Below are 15,141 nucleotides of genomic sequence, written 5' to 3'. Positions count from 1 at the left end.
CCTTTGTTTCCAGCAGGAGGGGAAATGCCATAAATCCTGCCCCTTTCCCACCCCCCCTCCAGCATCCTTGCCCAGGCTCTGCCCTTCCCAGAAAGAAGGGCCCTCAGGAAAGCTCTTGTCTTCAGGACCCCCAAACCCATAGGCCTCTGTCCTTTGATTCCCAGTGCAGGTCTGGAATAAACAGGCTGCAGAGTTGAGTCCATCTGTCCACCTCTCCTCTCCTCAGCAGAACCTCAGCTCTGAGCAGTCAAAGGCTGAAGGGAAAACTTGAGGACAAGCCTCGGGTAAGCTCTGAGCATCCCAGCTCCTGCTTCTCACACCAATCCCCGACCACACAGACAGTGAAGAGAGTGGTGTGTGGTACTGGAGACACAGGTCAGGGGGTCCGGAGCCCCAGGAGCAGCAAGTGCTGCTGCTGCTTTCCACATCTGTGTCTGTGCGCCTGTGTGGCCAAGGGTGTGCACGTGAGCTTTGTGCTTGTTTGTGTGGCTTGTCTGTGTTCACCTGGGATCCCGTGTGTCGATGTCATGTTTGTGATCATTCAGGTCCCTGTGGTCCTGGCAGATGACAAGTCTACATGGGGCATTGCTGTGTAAGTATGGCCAAAATTTCTAGAAGTAGGTGTGGGCAGCGCCAAGGGCTTCAGAGAGAGGCCAAGCCTCGTTTCCACGTGCTCCTTTCAGACCCAGAATCTTTCTCCACAATGCAAAGTCCTGGTTTCAAAGAACAAAGGCAGAGTGGGCTTCTCTGGCAGGTGAAGACTCACTGATGACCGGCCTAAAAGGTTGGACAAGAAATAAATTGGGGAGCCGGAGAGAAAAGGAGGGCCAGGGTTCAGGGTACAGGATACAAGGTTTAGCTGAATATTCCTTGAATGGTGGTGACTCACGAGTGTTTTTAGCCATTGCTCTGGGGAGGGAGGTCACTATCCTGTTCTAGTTCCCTGGTAGGGGCCACAGACTCCCCTCCCCTACCATTTATGTGCTCCTTTAACTTCTGCTGACCCAGCAGGCATCTCATGAGATGTGTGTTGGCATTACTGGGGACATATGGGGACACTGGCCTTCCTAGAACCTGTGCTCCCTGAGAGGGGAAGGCAAATGATTAAGTTTGTCTGTGCATCTGGGCTCAAATGCACCATTCTTTTCTAAGATGAGTAGCATTAGGGGCTGAGCAGGAACAAACATGTCCTTACCCCAACAGGAGTGACAGGAGGGTCCCCCTAGCCTGGCTGGTACCCTCAGAATTTGCTAGGCTGTCCAACCCTGCAATCCTGCCTCTAGCCTCCTGACCGGGGCATGAATGGATAGCGTGTGCTCCTGAGAACAACCTGAGCAACCACTAGAACTGTGGCACCCGCCCGGGTGAGAGGCAGGCGCCTCGGGCAGGGATGTGCAGCTGCGGCAGAACTGGTCTGAGGTGGTTTCTGGACTGTTTTTACATTTCATGGGCCATCAGAATACTGCACTAGAGCCACAGGGAAGCTGTGGAACATCTGTTGTCCCTCTCGGCAGAGGATGGCTGCTTACCTGCCAGTCACACCTATGCCTCATATCCTGGGGAGTGATTCATGTTACAAATGAGAGTGAGACTGGGAGAGGCAGCTTGGGTCTACCAACCTCAAAGGTCTCAATATAGCTAACTTTTGGCATGACAAGAAGCCGTGCATGACTTCTGCAGACGTGGAGGAAGTGTGGAAGGTCAGAGGCTGGGGTGAGACAGACCACCTGGGCGGGGCGGGGGGGGGGGAGGCAACTGCAGGAAGCTCAGAGAAGCCTGGCCTCTTCCCATGCAGCATGGAGGGATCCAGGCCGGCTGGAGTCAGCAGCTCTCAAGGGACTGGTAAGTCTTGGCCAAGTTGACCTTTTTGGTAGAGCGCCTAGGGCCCAGTGGCTCTGGAGACAGTCAAAGGTTGCAGAGACCATTGGAAGAAGGGGAAGGTTCCCTCTGCAGAATCCACTGTCCAGATCCAGTTCTGACAGGACAGACAGGAACCTACAAGACTAGGATGACCCCTGAGCAAGTGGGAGGAGCAGGCTCACAAATAAGCGGAAGCCCTGCTGTGGGCAGAGTGACTTGCTGCAGTGGGACAGAAGGTTTTGATGTCACACAGCTTTGAGCTTTGTGCTGCATTTGCCACTGGTCAGCTGGTGACACTGGGCCAGTGGCTTAGCTGTCACAGCTGGAGTCTCCTCCCTCCAGGTATAAGGAGGGAAGGTGACAATTGTCAAGAATGGCCAGGCATGGAGCTACCTGCCCTCTTCCTATTCGTTCCTAACAAAAACCTATCCCTCTCTCTCTTTCACTGCTGTTTGGTCTGTATGTATATCCACACCACTTGTGTGCCTGGTGCCCACAGAGGCCAGGAGAGGGCATCAAATTCCCTGGGACTAGTACAGACAGTTGTGAGCTGTCATGTGGGTGCTGGGAATTGAACTTGGGTCGTCTAGAAAAGCATTGTGTGCCCTTAACTCCCGGGCCACGTGTCAAACTTCCAAGCTTGTTATTCTTGTTTCTGTCTACATATGAGAGCTGTGTGGTTCAGGAGGGTCAAATAACTTGCCTAGGGTCCCAAGACAACTCTCGGGCCACACAACATTTTGTCACCATTGCCTTCCTAGGCTGTAGACATAGTTTCTCTGCTGGCCACTGCCAAGGCTGCCTTATGTGCTGTGATTTCAGTTCTGGATGGGAGGAAAAGAAGAATACCCACCCTGGATGCCCAGAAGCAGCTCAGTCAAGTTCAATTCTTTAATACCCCTTCTCCACATCACCCAGTGGCTCTCCATCCCACAGGTGTGAGTCCAGAAGCAAGATAAACAAGTGCTTCATTCGGGATCATCCAGGTGTGGAACAGCAGCATTAGCCTGCAGCTCTCTGCAGCTGTCTTCAGAGCCCTCTGGGAGAGACTGACTTGTCATGTGTGTGTGTGTGTTTGTGTGTGCATGTGTGAGTGTGTTCCTATTCAAAGAACAGAATAATTTTTGTAATCAAAAGATAAAAATTAATGATTAAAATGTCAAAATTCTCTGTGCATAAACCAAAGAATTTGTGCTTAGATTGACATTGGTCCTCCCAAAAGCTGGGATGTGACTCCTGCCTGCTGGATGTGGGGCTCCCTTCAGAGCTTGTGGGAAGTGAGGAAAGAGTTATGTTCACAGGACAACTGGTCAAAATTAGCAAGTGACAAGTTGTGCTCACAGGAAGTACCCCAGTGCCACCTGATAAGAACTTGACCTCTCTACATTTCTTTGTTTCTCTCATTTTCTCCTGAAAACCTTAAACCCAGAGCCCCAGGCTAGACCTAAGAAAAACACCAGCCTTGGGCTATGGAGCAAGATGAAGGTGAGAAAGAGGAAGAGGAGATAAGAGGAAAGGAGAGGAAAGGGGAGGAGAGGGGAAGAGAGGAGAGAAAAGAACAGGAGAGGGGAGGGGAGGGGAGGACAAGGGAGAAGAGAAGGGAGGAAGAGGAGGGGGAGGAGAGGAGAGAAAAGAAGAAAGGGGAGGAGAGGGGAGGGGAGGAAGAGGAGAGAGAGGAGGAAGAGGAAAAAAGAGAAGACAGGAGAGAAAGAGGAGAGGGGAGGGGAGTAGAGGGGAGAGAAGGAGAGGAGAGAGGGAAGGAAGAGAAGAGGGGCCAGGAGGAAAGGACAGGGGAGAAAAGGGAGGAGAGGGGAGGGGAGGAGAGGGGAAGAGAGGAGAGAAAAGAACAGGAGAGGGGAGGGGAGGAGAGGAGAGGGGAGAAGAGAAGGGAGGGGAGGAGAGGGGAAGAGAACAGGAGAGGATAGGGAAAGAGAGGAGAGGGGAGGAAGGGGAGAGGGGAGGGGAGGAGAGGGGAAAGGAAGAGGAGGGGGAGGGGAGGAGAGAAGAGAAGAGGAAAGAGGAATAGAGAAGAGGAAAGAATAGGGGAGGGGAGGAATAGGGGAGGAAGAGATTACTGTTATCAAATACTCAAAGCTGTCTAGATTGTCAGCAACAAGGACTGTCTTGTAGGATCCCAGCTGGGATCCTGCAGCAGAGAGAAAGCTGGGTAAGAACACTAAGGATGTGTGTAAATCAGGTGTGTAAATCAGATGTGTAAATCAGGTGTGGGCTGAGTTAATCATGGTAATGGCTCACTCACTGCAGGAGACACAGAAACAACAGGGAAATCTGAGGTGTCTGTGTACTTCATCATAACTCTTTTGTAGTTGAGGCAGTGTCTCTCTATGTAGCCCATGTGCCCTGGAACTCACCATGTAGACCAGGCTGGCCTCAAACTCCCAGATGTGCCTGCCTCTGCTGGCACTAGTCATGCACCACCATGTTCAGCCATAACGAAGAGCTTTTGTAGCTTGTCTTAATCAAAAGTTTTTTTAAAATAATGAAAACTTTGCCTGGTCACTCCTGGCCAGCATGTAAGCCCTTTTCTAGAAAATGCTTGCTTCCTTATAGGGATGCTCCAGAAGGGACAGTTTGGGCTAGCACTCTGCTGTGGAACCCAGGCAGTCCTGCACCAGGGTGTCCTTAAAGCTGGAGTGTGCAGGATCATTGAGAGGGTCAAATGTATGCATGTATACAGTAGGCTCCTTGCATATGCATGTGTGTGTACAGTAGGCACTATATGTCTGCATGTGTGTGTACATACAGTGGGCACTATATGTCTGCATGTGTGTATACAATAGGCACTATGTGTCCAGCTGCTGTAGTTATTAGGACCATACAAGTGCATTTCTGCAGTAAATGTGTTGGGGAAAAAACCTCAAACTTGCAGACAAAGCCCCACAAAGTTACCAAGTGTCCCTTCAAAGATATTTCAGATCATTGGCTAATAACCCTACCTATGGCGTCACCTGGGGGAGGTGATTTCTCTTGACAGCCTACTTATTATTGCTGGGGTTTTTTTCCCCTCCCTCCCTCCCTCCCTCCCTCCCTCCCTCCCTCCCTCCCTCCCTCCCTCACTCACTCTTTCTTTAGACAGGGTCTGTGTGCTGCTCTGACAGGTCTCAAACTCATAGGCTCAAATGATCCTCCTGTCTCAGCCTCCTGAGTAGCTGGAACTACAGATCTCCATCCTATGTGCAGCAAACACTGTTTTCTGCTCTTTAAGGGCCAGACTTTGTAAAACAAGGGATGCTCAAAATTGACAAACAGCAAATTATTATCATTATTATTTTTATTATTAATATATCGCATCTTTAAATTTAACATAATGTGTATAGGTATTTTGTCTGCACATAGCTCTGTGCACCAAGTGAGTGCCTGGTGCCCAAGAAAATCAAACAGGGCATCAGATCCCCTATAACATGGTGCTGGGGCCCAAACTCGGGTCCTGTGCAAGAGCAGTCAACTCTTATTGTTGAGCCATCTCTACAGCCCCCCCCCCCCAATTATTTTTATTTGGCAAAAAAAGTAAAAACCAGTTCAGGTTTTACTGCCAGTCGGGAACTTATTTCCTTCTAACTTTGCCATCTCCTTCCCGTGCTCCTGGTCCTACAGTCTTCCATTTCTTTCTCTGGTCCGTTCTGTCGCTCCACTTACGGAGTGGTTAAATAGCTTTTGCTCCTCATGATCTGTCTGCACTGATCTTGCATTAATTACTTTTCTTGTTCACTCCATGAGGGGAAGGCCCAGCGGCTTGAGGCAGCAGTCAGGTAACAGGGAAGCCTGTGTTGGTGTCTGTCTTTCCATTCAGTGTGGGGCCCCAGTCTGTTGGACAGTCCTCGAGTTCAGGTGGCTCTCTCTTCCTCAGTTAGGCACGTCTTTTGTGTGACTATAAATCTGATGAAGTTGAGGATAAAGATTACAAACACCACCAGAGGGGAGATTTTCTCCTTGACTAAGGCCGTGCCACGTATGCTGTTCTCCCTGGGTTATTTACTTGATACAACTGGAAGCTAGATTTCTTGTGAGAACAGCTGGCTCTCTCTCGCTTTAAGAGACACTGCACAAAATAACATGGCTATTGCACCGCAACCACTGTAGCCAGTTCCCTGCCGGCAGACTCCGGGTGCTCCCGTTCCCTCCTGCAGACACTGCTGTTGACAGCCTGGACATTCGGGGGGGCGGGGGGGGGAGCAGAAGAGGCCCCAGACAAAGATGTGTCTTACTTGCCTCTAGCTTAGTTTAGCCCACCACCCCATGGTTCTTTGCTCTTTCCTCCTGCTTCTTCCTCTCCTGGTATCTCCAAAGAGGAAGAGCCAGACTTCGAGGCCCTGCAGGCCTGAGTATGAACTCATACTGCCTAGGGGGAGAGGGTGTCTTGGAGAGGAGGAGCTTGGGGATTTGTGACCTGGTACCAGTACTGCCCCTGGGCTGTAGCCACCTGGAGAGCATACCTCGAGGGCTCTGGTAGGGGGCAAAGACCTGGGGAACAGGGACAACCTGAGGAGGATGGGGTGCTGGGGGAGGGGCAGGGACAGTACCCAACAGCTCAGGCACTGACTTGCCTCGAGTGCCTAGCCTGGGTGGATGGTCAGGGCACAGCGGGAGGCAGGCCGTGGTGAGGAAGGGACTGACCAAGCTGGTGGTGACCGTCACAAAGTGGTCCAGAACACCCCCTTCCTGTGGACACTCAGCAAAAGAGAGGTTCAGGGTAGCTTGCAGCCTTTCTAGGAGGGATGGGGCAGCCTGGGCCTGGGCCACAAGCTGGGCCAAGGCTGGCCACTCTGGCTGGTACTGCTGACTGAGCTGTTCTGCCTGGGGCCGCCTAAGCAGCTGCCGGATCCTCCGCACTGTGTTGAAGCTGTCAGTCAGAAGGGCCCACTCCAAGGCTGTCTTACCGCGGACCAGATCCACGGAGTTCAGGTCAGCACCTGCAAGAGAACCCGTGTGACAGGGATGAGTTAGGGAGCTGTGGTTTGTACATGGGCACATTCTTCAGTAGCAAGGCTAGTTCGGGCTAAACACCTCCTAGACTGGAAGCCCAGGGCTTTAGCCTTCTGTGTAAAAGACAGGAAGCTATCAAAGTCAGGAGGTGGGGGAGGGGGCACTTGAGGAGAGCCCATGGTGTCTCCAAGAGGCTGGGCTTTCTGAGAAGCGAGGGGCACAGGCTGAGAAAGGCATAGGGTGCCCTTCCTTCCCTGCTAAACCCACTGGGGTTGGGAAGGACAGGGATCCCTCAGAAAGACCAACAGAGGGCGCTGACAGCCACCTCAGGGGGAATAACGAGGGCCCACAGACAGGCTGGTCCTCCACCAAAGGCTCTAGCTACAACCAAGCAAGTCTAGGAGCTGGAGTCGGCGCCCACTACTACCGCCTGATGTGGCAACCTTCACTGTGCTGTGGCCGTATTCCTCCATATGGGTCTCAGGCAATGGCAAACCTGGCACTAGAACTCAGGATTCCGGTTTAAAGTGCCACCTCACCCCTAACTTTTCCCCATCTGATGTCTCACTCTTTGCTGGGACCTCCATAAACAGAGCTGGGGGTGATAACACCCCCCTCTATTAAGTTAGCCTCCATCCGTATTCCTCAATTGCTGCAATTAAATGGTATCTAGTGGGGTGGTAGTGGAGGGCGTGCAGCCACACACCGGCCATGAGGAGGGCAACCACACAGTCAGAGCAGTCGCGAATGGCAGCCTTCATCAGAGCTGTGAGCCCCCGCTGGTCTCTGCGCTCCAGGTCCAGGCCAGCGAAGTAGTTGAGCAGGAGAGTCACCAGAGGCGTGTGACCTGAGAGATAGGACCACAGAACTGATCCCCAGGAAGGGCGACAATGAAGCCTGGTCAGAGAGACCCTTGTGCAAGGTTTGGGTTGTGGCCCTGATGACTGAGAGCAGGGGTGAGATGGGGTGGGGGGTGAGAAAGGGGGTGCTGGTTGGGGTGGGGGTGTGTCTTGCACCTGCTTGAGCAGCCAACATGAGGGCTGTGTTTCCGTCTTTGTCCTGTTGGTTCACATCCAGAAAAGGACAGCAGCTGAGCAGAGCCACAATGGCACCAAAGCCATGGTAGCATGCCACCATGAGGCCTGTCTGGGGACAGAGCAGTTTGGACCCCCACTTTCCACTAAGTTCTCCTTAGCACCCCCGCCCTTGCCCTCTAAATCTGCACCTTCCCAGAGCCTGTCCCAACCCCTGTGAAGATAGGTCTAACCCACCTAAAGAGTGGGAGCAGCCTCTGGAGCTCTCTGGGGAGCCAGACCAGGATGCTGCTGGGATGAGGGTGGGAGCTGAGCTGTCCCCACCTGCCCTGCTAATCCTTGGGCATCTCACCCTCCCATTGCTGTCTGTCTGGGAAACCTCCTCTGGGGAGACCCCGACATCCAGCCTTGCTTGAAGCTCAGCAGGGTCATTGTGGACACACGCCCAGTACAGGGTCTTCAGATCACAAACAGGGGTAGGAGTCTCGTTGCTGGAACAGGATGGTGCCTCAGACATGTCCAACCCTTCTGTGTCAATGGTGGCTCCTCTGCTTCCAGCCTGGGGCAGTCAGCTGGCAGCTGTGACAGGATGTAGAGGAACAGTTTCTCCCGCGATCCTGGGCAGATGTCCCTGGAGCTGCACCCATCTCCCCAGGGAAAGCCTTCACCCTGATGGGTGTCTTGCCCTGCCTGGACACAAGACAGGCATCTTACTGTGGGTTAGGTTTCCAAGGACGTTCATCACAGGGGCTCTCATTTTCCCTCCCCCAACCTTACCTGGGGGTTCTAGGGTCTCCAAAAGAACACCATGGCAGGCAGACCTGTGGTTCAGCATACCCCGCACTTCCAAAAACACATCAGCCCTTCTGCGGAGTAGCTGAGGGACTGTCTGTCACTAGGAAGCAGGAGGTGACAGATGGCTGTGCCTGCAGAAAGCTGCCATAAACACTTGGGGCTGAGCTGGGTCAAGCGGGTTAGGAAGGGATTGGGGGCCTGGAAGGGTGGCCGTCCTGTCTGCTATTGCCCAATTCAGCCCTAAGATCCCACGAGACCTGCCTGGTGGCGGCTTCTCCAGGCCACAGCGGAGTGTGGACCCACCTGGGCCCATCATTCTCACTGTCATCACAGAAAGTCAGCTGCTCTTCGAAGCGGTTTTGCAAGAGGAGCATCATGAGGGTCTTACACCCAGCTCCCGAGCCCGAGAGCCCCTCCACTTTGGGGGAGCAGATTTGGGGAAGAGTACACAGCTGAAATATGGGAGGAGGAATGAGCATTGGATAAGCATGAATGGGGAGGCGGGCTCCAGGGTTTACCCAAGGAAATCAAAGCACAGAGTTGTCAAGAGGCTGGAGATGTGGCTCAGAAGAGGCTGGAGAGATGACTCAGAAGTTAAGAGCACTGGCTGCTCTTCCAGGAGGCTGTGGTTCAGCTCCCAACACCCACTGATCAGCTCCCAGCTGTAACTCCAGGGCCAGGTAATCCAATGCCACGCCCTCTTCTGGTTTCTGTAGGTAACTGCACTCACATGGTGACAGACATACACTACCAAAACCCCTCTAAACATAAATATTAAAATAAAAATAAATTTTAAAAAAGAAATTAGAAATTATGGCTAAATAAATTATGATGTATTAATTTTAATGGATTAGATTTGAAGTGGTAAGTGAAATATGACATATTTAAATGACAATGGATTTGTAGTGCCTTCTTTGGAACTGATAAGCTGAATGACTTGGAGCTCAGACTGCATGTGCCGGGGGACTTCTCTTTCTGGCTTCACACTGTTTTCCTCTCCCTTGGTTCCTGAAGCTTTCTCCTCCTCGTTTTACCTGTTGGTATTACTATAATAATCATAGAACATGTACATTTCATTAAAATGAGATTTGTTTTTGTTTTGGTATTGTTTGGTCTCTTGTATTTGTTTTATTGGTCTTTGTTTTGAGAAAGTATCTTATCTTTTGTTTGTTTTGAGAAAGTATCTCAGGCTGGCCTCGAACTCAGATCCACCTGCCTCTGCCTCTCAAGTGTTGGAATCGCTGGAGAACAGCACCACACCTGGTGTGTGTATTTGTTTTTGTTTGTTTTTCTTTTCTCTCTTTTTCTTCTTTTTTTGGGGGGGTTTCTCTGCAGCTTTAGAGCCTGTCCTGGAGCTAGCTCTTGTAGACCAGGCTGGTCTCAAACTCACAGAGATCCGCCTACCTCTGCCTCCCGAGTGCTGGGATTAAAGGCGTGTGCCACCACCGCCCGGCTTCTTTTCTCTCTTTTTTTTTTTTTTTTGAGACAGAGTCTCACTATGTATTCCTGGATGCCCTGGAACTCACTCTGTAGACCAGGCTGGTCTTGAACTCACAGAGATCCGCCTGCCTCTGCCTCCCGAGTGCTGGGATTAAAGGCGTGCGCCACACTGGCTGGCAACTTTACAGGTTTCTGGTTATGCTCCAGCACTTCTTTTTTTTTCCCCCACCCTGCGATTTAAAGCCCTGTCCTAGTGATGTCACATGTGATTAGGAGTTTGAAGGGGTGTGGCGGTGAGGCTGACCTGGAGATTAGGGGGTTCTGGGCTGCACCAGCCTTCATTCCCAGACTGTCAAGCAGGAAAGCTAAGTCAGCACTTCCCACCTCCCAGAACTGTGGATCTGGACGTTCTGCTCCGTGCAGGTAAGCTGGAGGAGAGCTATGTAGATGGGACACCCGCTTTCTGAGACAGACCACGGCAGCACAGGCCGGCTCTGCTGGAGCTTCCTGATTCATCAGCTTCCTGTGGCGCTGACAGTGAATTTCTCAATCGCAGGCAGAGGTCATGTGACGGCAAAGCTGGCCCTTGTTTCAGACTTGCAGCCTACTTTTTCTGCGCTTTCTGTTTGAGCTAACCAGCTGTATTTTTGTTGTCTGTCACTGCACTCTAATGGATACATGTGGCTTAGCAAACACTTTTATTTTTCACAGAAAAAAAAAAAGTCAGGAGTCACAAACTGTTGGTATTGGTTACAAGATCTGATGGGGCCAGGGCCTTGTCTGGGATTCTACTTTTCCTCTTAGTCACAAGATGGCTGCTCAGCTCCAGACCATCGAAGTAAACTTTAGTGAACGTGGAATTCTATGCAGTACTTAGCAGATGTCTTTGCGTCTGTAGCCGACATCTCTGACACAGCCCCTTTCCATGGCTTCCTTTTTCGAGCTGGGTCTGATTGCATGATGAAGGCTTGGTGGGTGAAATGCAGCAGACGTCCGATGGATGGTAACTCTGCTGTCTTCATACAAGATGTCAGGGGCATCTGAATCCTGCCATCACTCTCTCCCCGGGTCTTCCTGCTGCACGGAATCCCGCGGGTACTCACACCTGAGTGCACCCACCACGTTTACCTTTCCCTTCCCCTTCTTCCCGAGGTCGGGAGCACCTAAAGGAAGGTTCCCTTTGGTTCACAGTTCTAGGGCACAATCCGCCACAGCAGTCGTGGAGGCGGGAGGGAGAGCAGTTGGTGACAGAGTCCACAGCAGGAGGCCAAGAACGTGAGTGCGCATGCTCACCTTGTCTCCTCCTCCTTATTTGGTCCAGGACCTCAGCACATGGGATGACGCTGCCCTTAGCAAAGACGCATCTCCCCCTGACTAAGTTACCTCGGACAGTGCTTCCCAGCGTGTCCTCAGGCTTGTCTCCTGGTGACCCCAGAGCCTGTGAAGTTGACAGTATTAACCTTCACAATGCCCTGGGCTGCGGGCAGAAAATGCTCCAGCGAACAGCCTTGGAGTCACCTAGCTCCCGACCTGCTGGTCTCGGGACACACACCTGCTTATAGACCAGATCTTGGCATCCTGCTCAGTTCTGCAAGGTTCCCACCCGCAGTGATTTTCCTCCTTACCCAGGCCAATGATTCCAACGTTCGCTTCACATTTTCATCAAGGCGCAGAACCTGGCAGAGAGTGATATCCCCGTTTGATGTGGAACTCGTTGTCACTAAGGTGAGCCTGTCTCCTCACATCTGGTAATCGTTCTTGTTACCACCCCTGGGATTCGCCTTTGCCAACACGGTGGCAGAAATGAGGGGTAGGGGTGGTGGGTAGTTCTTGTCTCCCCCTCCCCCGATTTTTTGGGAATTCTTTTAATTTTCCAGATAATAAACCTTATAGATATGACTACCATACTATAATCCAATGGTGGCCTCAATTCAAAGAAAGCCTGAGTTTTGATATGGTTAAATTCTTCAAAAATTCTCCTTATACTCTTTTAGTATCTTATTCAAGGAAAACTTTACTTTTACCAAAGATCTTCATTCTTTTTCTTAATCCTTCAGTTTTATTTTCATATTTAGTCTTTATTCTGAATTCATATCTATATACTGAGAAAAATATCTGTAGTCTGATTGGTGTCCTATCCCCAGTTGAAATGTGGTGAGCTAACCCCCAGAGTGAGCGTATTTAGAGCTAGGGCCTTGGATAGCATAATTAAATTTAGGGGTGAAAAAGCTATTCTAGGCCAAAGCAGTTATGTTGAAGGGGTCACCATGTCTCATTTCTAATTACACTACAGAACCATAATGACAGAATGGCACAGTCCTATACAAAAACAATGGCCTAGAGGACACCAAAACAGTCTGTGGCCTCCAAATTTTCAAAGTTTGTATGTGTGTGGTATGTGTATGTGTGTTTATGTATGGATATGTGTGTGTGTATGTGTGTGTTTATGTATGGATATGTGTGCGTGGTGTGTGTGGTATGTGTGTGTATGTGTGTGTGTATGTATGGATATGTGTGGTGTGTGTGTGTGTGTGTGGTATGTGCGTGTATGTGTGTGTGTTTTTATGTATGGATATGTATGTGTCGTGTATGTGTGTATGTGTGTGGGGTGTGTGTGTGTGTGTATGTGTGTGTTTATGTGTGTGAGTACAGTGCCCACAGATCAGAAGTTGTGTCAGGGTCCCAGGCCTGGAGTTACAAACAGCTGTAAGCTGCTGGCATGGTGACATGGGTACTGGGAACTGAACAAACAAAAGTACCTGCCAGGTGTGTTGGCACACGCCTTTAGTCCCGGTGGCAGAAGGCAGAGGTAGGCAATCTTTGTGAGTTTGAGACCAGCCTGGTTTATAGGGGATTACAAGCCAACCAGGGCTACACAGTGTGACTATCTCAAAACAAGATCAAAAAACAAGGTCTGGAGAGATGGCTCAGAGGTTAAGAGCATTGGCTGCTCTTCCAGAGGTCCTGAGTTCAACTCCTAGCAACCACATGGGGGCTCACAACCATCTGTAATGTGTTCTCACTCTCTTCTGGCATGCAGTTCAGGCATACATGCAAGTAGAACACTGTATACATAATAAATAAATATATTAAAAAATCAAAAAACAAAACCCAACCGCTTCAAGATATAATCATGAGCAAGGGCTTTCTGCAAAGGATCTGATGGCTCAGGAAGTGACTGTAAGATTGACGAACAGATTGGATTGCAGGAAACACAGTGAAGGAAGCAGCAGAGTGGAGACAGTCTAGAGAGTGGGAGGACCTTTGCCTGCTGCACATTTATGAGAGATTAATACACAGAATCTATAAAGAACTCAACAAATTAAACACGAAACTCGAGTCAACCAATCAGTAAGTAAGTAGACAAGTGAATTGAACAGGCAGTTCTCAAAAGAATAACCACAAATAGCCAAAAATATGTGGGAAAATCTTCTGACACCCTCAGCCATTGGGGAAATGTGAGCTGAAACTATACCTCACCCCTGTTAGAACAGCAGAGGCAGGTGAATCCCCGAGTTCAAGGCCAGCCTGCTCTTCAGAGTTAGTTCCAGGACAGCCAAAACTACGCAGAGAAACCCTGTCTCAAAAAATAAAAAACAAAACCCAACAACCCCCCCAAAACCATAAAATAGAACAATAATGGCACATTAGTTTTAAATCATCAGCTTAGCAAAAATTAAATATTAATAACATTAAGTATTCACACCATAGGAGGAATTTGGTGAGGAAATTTTGGACAGCAGCTGAGAGCATCTATCAAAATAACTGTGGCTGGGCTTGCTGAAAAGTTGAGGTCGCAGGATCCAAAGCCAAGGTCGGCCTGGGCAACAGAGTGAGTTCAAGGCCAGTCTGGGCATCCTACTGAAATCCTGAAAAACGGGACTGGGAGTATTCATAGTTCAGCGGTAGAGTGCTTGCCTGACTGACATGTACGAGGACCTGGGTTTGATTTCAGTGCTACAGAAGAGAAGGAAAGGGGCTAAAGAGATGGCTCAGTGGTTGAGAGCACTGGCTTGCAGAGGACCCAGGTTCAAATCCCAGCACCCATGTGACAACTTACAACTGTCTATAATTCCAGCTCCAGGGCATCTGGTCCCTCTTCCAGCCTATGTGGGACACATACACATAAATAAAAATAAAATAAGGGGGCTGGAGAGATGGCTCAATGGTTAAGAGCATTGCCTGCTCTTCCAAAGGTCCTGAGTTCAATTCCCAGCAACCACATGGTGGCGCACAACCATCTGCAATGAGGTCTGGTGCCCTCTTCTGGCCTTCAGGCATACACACAGACAGAATATTGTATCCATAATAAATAAAATAAAATAAAATAAAAACCCAAATCTTAAAACAAAAAGAGGAAGAAAATGAGCACATACACATTGCCCAGAAATCTTGCTTTGAGAAACCTTGTCCACAACTGCACTTGCGTATGTGAGCAGAAGTATATGGGTGGGAGCCCATCCCAGAACAGTGTGTTTTGAACTTGAGTGATGTTGTGTTGGTAGCTAGTGGTTAAAAAGAGAAAAGACTCACAGTTCTCTTACACCTTCTCACTCCTGCTCGCCAAGCTCTCCGGCACACGGAGCTCCTCGTTCCTCCATTTGTGCTCTTTAGTTCATTCATTTGTTTATGATTCCCCAGTTCTGGTGTTGGAGGTTAAACCCATGTCCTCATGCATAGTGAGCAGAAAGACAGACAGAAAGAAAGAAAGAAAGAAAGAAAGAAAGAAAGAAAGAAAGAAAGGGAAAGCAAGCCACAACTCTTTGCTCTTCTCTCTTCAGCTAGCTATCACTACTTGTGTCTTAGCTTTTTCTCATGTTGGACATCTGCCCTCTGCGTCCAACAGTGTTAACCATCCGGCAATCCAGCCGACAGCAACACCTTGCCCATTTCTCCTAGACCTGAAGATGAATGAGTGCATGCAAGTGGCCGCTGAAGGACACGGAAGTCCAGCCTGTGCTGAGATGCTCCAGGGACACGAAGCTGGTGAAAAGACATTTGCTTTTTAATTCTTTTCAGTGGTCCAGAGCATACTCCCAAACTCTGCCTCCGGTAAGCATCCTGTTTC

At 50.0% G+C, this 15,141-nt stretch overlaps 1 protein-coding gene across 1 annotated transcript; it reads right to left on the bottom strand.

Annotated features, from left to right (window-relative positions):
* Window positions 1-897: 897 nt before the first annotated feature.
* Ankrd33 (ankyrin repeat domain 33) lies at window positions 898-8,355 on the bottom strand. The gene is made up of 5 exons (XM_038342096.2): window positions 8,191-8,355; window positions 7,821-7,950; window positions 7,511-7,651; window positions 6,112-6,791; window positions 898-1,083 (listed from the first exon to the last, which is right to left on the bottom strand). The coding sequence occupies exons 1-5, from the start codon at window positions 8,353-8,355 to the stop codon at window positions 898-900; spliced, it is 1,302 nt and encodes a 433-aa protein (XP_038198024.2).
* Between the last annotated feature and the right edge of the window lie 6,786 nt (window positions 8,356-15,141).

This window comes from Arvicola amphibius, chromosome 9, assembly GCF_903992535.2.
Source record: "Arvicola amphibius chromosome 9, mArvAmp1.2, whole genome shotgun sequence".
Taxonomy (NCBI): Eukaryota; Metazoa; Chordata; class Mammalia; order Rodentia; family Cricetidae; genus Arvicola; species Arvicola amphibius.
Note: the sequence above shows the minus strand (reverse complement) of the source record. Positions and strands in the feature narration are given on the sequence as shown.